Source organism: Saccopteryx leptura, chromosome 10 (genome assembly GCF_036850995.1).
Source record: "Saccopteryx leptura isolate mSacLep1 chromosome 10, mSacLep1_pri_phased_curated, whole genome shotgun sequence".
NCBI classification, from domain to species: Eukaryota; Metazoa; Chordata; class Mammalia; order Chiroptera; family Emballonuridae; genus Saccopteryx; species Saccopteryx leptura.
The window spans coordinates 9,249,219-9,254,298 of record NC_089512.1 but is presented as its reverse complement, the minus strand read 5'-3'; the positions used below and the strand labels follow the sequence as shown (position 1 = coordinate 9,254,298).

Below are 5,080 nucleotides of genomic sequence, written 5' to 3'. Positions count from 1 at the left end.
TACCGTTATCTGTGACGGATGCTGGGATCAAGATTATAAGGTGAGCTTTTCAAATGATCTTGATACCCATTGCCAAATCCCTTTTCAGAAACACAGCACTGATTTACATTTCCATCAGAAATATGTGACAGGAACTGTGTCACAGCATCCTTACCTGCTTAGGATATTTTCATTAATAAAAAAAATTAACATCTGGTTATTATCTTAGCAGGCAAAAGAAGAGGTTCACTGTCATTAGCATGTCCTTGATTACTAATGTAATTGAGATTTCATATTAATGGCTACTGCATTTTTCGATGACTTACTGGTTAATATCTTTGTTAATTGTTTGACAATTGGGCATATAGAATAATTATGGGATAGAAAAATCCAAGTGGTTTTCCTACTGATTTGTAAAATTTCCTGATACATCAGGGGAGCTGATGATAACATCTTGGTCTTAATTTTTAGTTTGTTACATATCTTTTTTCTCTGTGTTAACATTTTTGTATTTTATGTTTTATAATGTATGTCAATTTATAAGCCAGGCAATTTCCTTTTCAATAAATTACTTTTTATATTGAAAATTTGCTTACACTGTTTCACCTAATTATTTTTCTAAAAGGTTTTAATTTGTTAAATTAAGAGCTAAGACAGAATGCTTTGGAGGTGAACAAAAGCTACACAGTGATTTGGTGCTGGCCTTCCAAGTCCCTGCCCAGAATCTCTATTAGGCCTGTTTCCGGGGTCAAACTGACCATCTCATTAGGCTCCTCTGCATCTCAGCACATGGAAGGATGCAGTGCATGTGTGGGTGGCAGGCTCTACTCACAGTGGTTTTATATCCCTGGTGTCAGCCCCACCCACCCCACCCGGGCTCTGTTGGCATTCTGTGGCTGTCACCTCACTGAGCACAGGGCTCTTAGAGAACACCCCTCCCAACTGAGCCTAGTCTCGGAGGGTTGCTTTGACGGGAGCAGGTCCTCAGTCACCACGTGGGAGTGAATTGATTTGTGGAATCAACAGTGGGCATACGAGTCAACTTGAGTCCATCTACCGAGGATTTCAGTGCCGACACCATAAACAATGCTTTGAAATAATGTATTGAGCTTGAAACTTGATTGAATGTGCTCCTTTGAAAAACAACAAGAGCAGAAGGCTGAGAACAGTGGTACATCTCTTTTATAATCATGAATGTGCACAAGAGGAAACATAAAGTATAACAAAGTTCATCAACAATGAACGTTGTATGTAATAGGGTAAAGAGATTTAGAAGTGAGTTTGAAGTCTAAGGTTTTGAAACAATGACTCTACTTTTTCCATGGCTATTTCCAGATGTACAGCCTTTTATACAGAAGGTCTGTATCTGGCACTAGACCTGAATTGCTTGATTTTAGTCAGTATAAAAATATTCACTAATGAAAGTGCCATTGCAAATGACAGTTTCCCAACTCTATTTTTCATTAGGTCTCAAGTTCTGCCATCAGGAGTTCTATGTTCCTGAGGGCTTCCTGCAACCTAAACCCTGCAGGGGGGACTCAACTGTGGAAATTACTATTTCCAAGCTCACTGGTGGTGCGGGTAGAGGTGAGGTGATGTTCAGTGGCTTTGTTTACAAATGTTTATAGTCACGAATATAGAACTCTGTTTGGCCCAAGCCCATGGCTGACGCCCTCTGCTCTGTCATTCAGAACGACATAGCCCACTCATTCGTCTCCAAGGAGAAGTTCATGGAGAAGACTCAAGGACCAGAGATGATCTACCTCAATACCAGGTGGCGTTGCTCCACACTGGTCAGTGGTCACAGTCTGGCCGGGACACCCTAAGCTGCCTCCCCTCCAGCTACAGCCACTGTGCCTGGAAGGTCACTCTTGCTGGGACCTGAGTCAGAACCCGTCAGAGAGTTCCTGCTCCCCTGCAGATGGGGACATGGAGCTGGTCCTGTCCTGGTTCTTGGTGTGGAAGAAGGGGAGCCACTTCCCCGGGCTCAGGGACTGGAGACTGTAGAACAACTCACGCAGGTACTCGCGAAACTTCTTGCCAACAAAAACATAAATAATGGGGTTGACACAACAGTGCATGTAGGAGATCACGGCTGTCACTTGAATGGCCAGGGCTAGTTGGTCTTTCTGGTTACAGTAATTGACTGAAAGGATGTCGTCAAAAGCATAAATAGACAGAGTCAGATTGAAGGGCATCCAAAAGAGGAAAAAGATGATCATGATGACAAAAATCAGAAGGACGGCTTTGGACTTCCTCTCATTGGGCCATCTGAGCAGAATCTTCATGATCCCCGTGTAGCAGACGATCATGATCACCAGAGGCAAGACCAGCCCCAGGATGTTCAGTTTCAGAGCCAGAAACTCTCTCCAATGACTGTAGTATGTACGAGGGATAAATGAGGTGCAGATGTAATGACCTCTAATGCTCAGGGAATGTGTAAAGAAAACGTCTGGAATTGAAGTCAGGATGGCCAGGACCCAGCTGACTATGCTGGTGATGATACCAAATGTAACAGTCTGGACCCGAAGGGCAAACACAGCATGGACAATGGCCAGGTACCTGTCGATGGTCAGCAGGATGATGAAGAAGATCTCGCTGTACAGACCTACGTAATAAAGCCCCGACAGCAACTTGCACATGACATTGCCGAACACCCAGTTATCTTTCCGATAGTAGTGAATCCGGAAGGGCAGCGTGAAGAGGAAGAGCAGGTCAGAAATGTCCAGGTTGAGGACGTAGATGTTGGTCATGTTCTTGAGCCTCTTGTGTTGCAAGAGGACCAGGACCACCAGGATGTTGCCGACCAGGCCAATGACAAATACCAGGGGGAACAAAGGGGGCAGCAGCCGAGCTCCTAAAGACCTTACGGTTTCATATAGGCACAGGGTTGTATTCCCGTGGTTGACTTCTGTGGTTCCATCATAGTCCTTTGAAATGTTTGAAATTTCCATCCTCCTTTCTCCTGCGGGTCCAGGTAGATGGTTTTTGTGTTTACTTTGGTGGTAAAGGCAGGGGGCTCTGGACAACAGAGACAAGGCAGTTATTATATGACATCAACCACATGACAACCGGTTATTGAGTCAAAAGTGCCGACTGTGAACCATGTGCTGGGACACAACCTTGAACAACGGGGCCCCAGGTCTTCTTCACTGTCATGGAAATTGTACTTTAATGGAGGGGGATGTAGGGGTGAGGGAGACAATAAACAAATGAGTGCAGAAACCATGAAATCAAATCCTTTGGCAATGACTGTTGGGAAGGGAACGTCTGGTGGATGGAGCACCCAGACAAAGGGAGAGCAACCTCATTCTTCATCACCAACGCTTCCCTCATGATTCCCACGGACCTGTCGTTGGACTCAGTGTTAAATAATCTGGGAAGGGCACCATTTATGTCTCCCATTTTATACATGATGACAGAGAATTTCGCAGTGGATAGGACACATCTGGGACAATGAGAGCTGGAGCTCACATCCAGTGTGTATCATTCTCACGTCCACTCTTGAAACCACGTGAACTTTAGCCTCCAATCACAGAGCAGCTCGTGCAACACTGACCCCGGGAGCCCCGTCTTTGGGGAAACTTTGATAAAAGAAAAGGCACGTAGAGTCAGCATCATCAGATGCCATTAAACAAAGTAGCCTCCATCTTCCTGGCCTCCTACTCCATTCAATGGTTTTTCTACAGGTGCGCACCATGCAATAACAATTCTCCCCAATGGATCGGGGCTGGTGCGGGGACTTTAGGGAGAATCGAAGGACTATGTTGCTGCCAACCAGCCCACTATGCTGTCCTGTGTCTTTAGCATCTGCCCCAAGGTCATTACACAATGGTCAGTTATGGCCCTAAAGCCTGGGACCTTCCAGTGCCATCATGCTGCATCCAGGGAGTAGGTGAGCCTCTGAGCAGGGAGGGCCGTCTGTGCGGGTAATGACACCAGGCCTGAGGTGCGGGGCAGCTGGCTTTTTCTGGGTCATAAGAACCAACCGTGTGCATGTGTCCCCAACCCCACAGTCAGCATATTGGTAGCTTGAAATCCACCACAGTGGGCATGTTTACATACAAATATAGCAACACTGGAAATCAGGGCTCGCTTTATAGGAAAGCCTGCTATGGAATTTTCAGGGAAGCCCATTATAAAATATCGAGCAGCACATCAATGCTCACCTGCCACCCCGCCAGTCTGAATAGCCTAAGAGCTGTCCTGCTGGTCAGAGAGGGAACAAAAAGGTCGATTAGTGACACAATGCCTGGTGGCAGGCTATGCACACTCCTTGGAATTTCTAATCTGGAAATGTGAGAACATCCAGATTTTGGGGCTGGGGAAACAGTTGAAGAAGATACCTCCAAGTAGCCCCAACCCCACTATTCTCAGAACAAAATTCTGCTTCCACTTTCTCTAGTAAGACAGAAAAAATGCATCCCAAGAGGTCACCAGGACCACTCCCTAAATTCAGGGGAGGAAATCCTACCTCTTCTAAAGTCAGCTCACAATGTGAGTTGGCGAATCCTTGGTTCTACTCTTCTTAAGAAGATAGTTGAGTTTCAAACCATCCTGCATCTGCAAAGACTTTTCTATTCCTAGCTCCCTCCTGCTACACCATGTGTGATTTTCATTTCCATGGAGTTGATTTGCAAGTAATTTCCTCTTGAATAGCCTTCCACACAAAGTGGCTCTTGTTCCTTAATGCTCTGACAACTTTCTTAATCAGTCAGTCCCATCATTCCAGAAAGCTTTTCTTTTTTAATAACAACAAAAAATGATTATTTCACATCTGATTGTCCATCTTATACATCCTCCCATTCTCAGCATTACTACGCAGTTCACTGCCTGCAGGTGCATGAAGGGGCCATAAGAGGCACCGCGTGCACGGATTCATGCAGATTGTCCTCCATAGAAGCCGACTGGACAGAGAAGAGAAGTACCACTTACTCTGATGTGTAAGGATTTTGAGCACAAATTCTTTGTTTGTTGAATTTTTAGAGTCTTTGTTTTTCAGGTTCAAGGTCCTGATGGAGTAGGAAGTCTTTCATTTCCTGTGTAACCATTGAGACAGAACTCTAGGGATCTCAGTCATTCAGAATGCAAAGTGGAGGCA

The 5,080-nt window shown here is 45.2% G+C and overlaps 1 protein-coding gene across 1 annotated transcript; it reads right to left on the bottom strand.

Annotated features, from left to right (window-relative positions):
- Positions 1 to 1,865: 1,865 nt before the first annotated feature.
- Positions 1,866 to 4,532, bottom strand: LOC136382348 (C-C chemokine receptor type 1-like). Its single transcript, XM_066351504.1, has 2 exons — positions 4,454 to 4,532; positions 1,866 to 2,998 (listed from the first exon to the last, which is right to left on the bottom strand). The coding sequence occupies exon 2, from the start codon at positions 2,931 to 2,933 to the stop codon at positions 1,866 to 1,868; it is 1,068 nt and encodes a 355-aa protein (XP_066207601.1). The 5' UTR covers positions 2,934 to 2,998; positions 4,454 to 4,532.
- Positions 4,533 to 5,080: the final 548 nt, after the last annotated feature.

Coding starts and splice junctions, on each gene's coding strand:
- LOC136382348 (XM_066351504.1), bottom strand. CDS start 2,933: ATGGAAATTTCAAACATTTCAAAGGACTATGATGGAACCACAGAAGTC.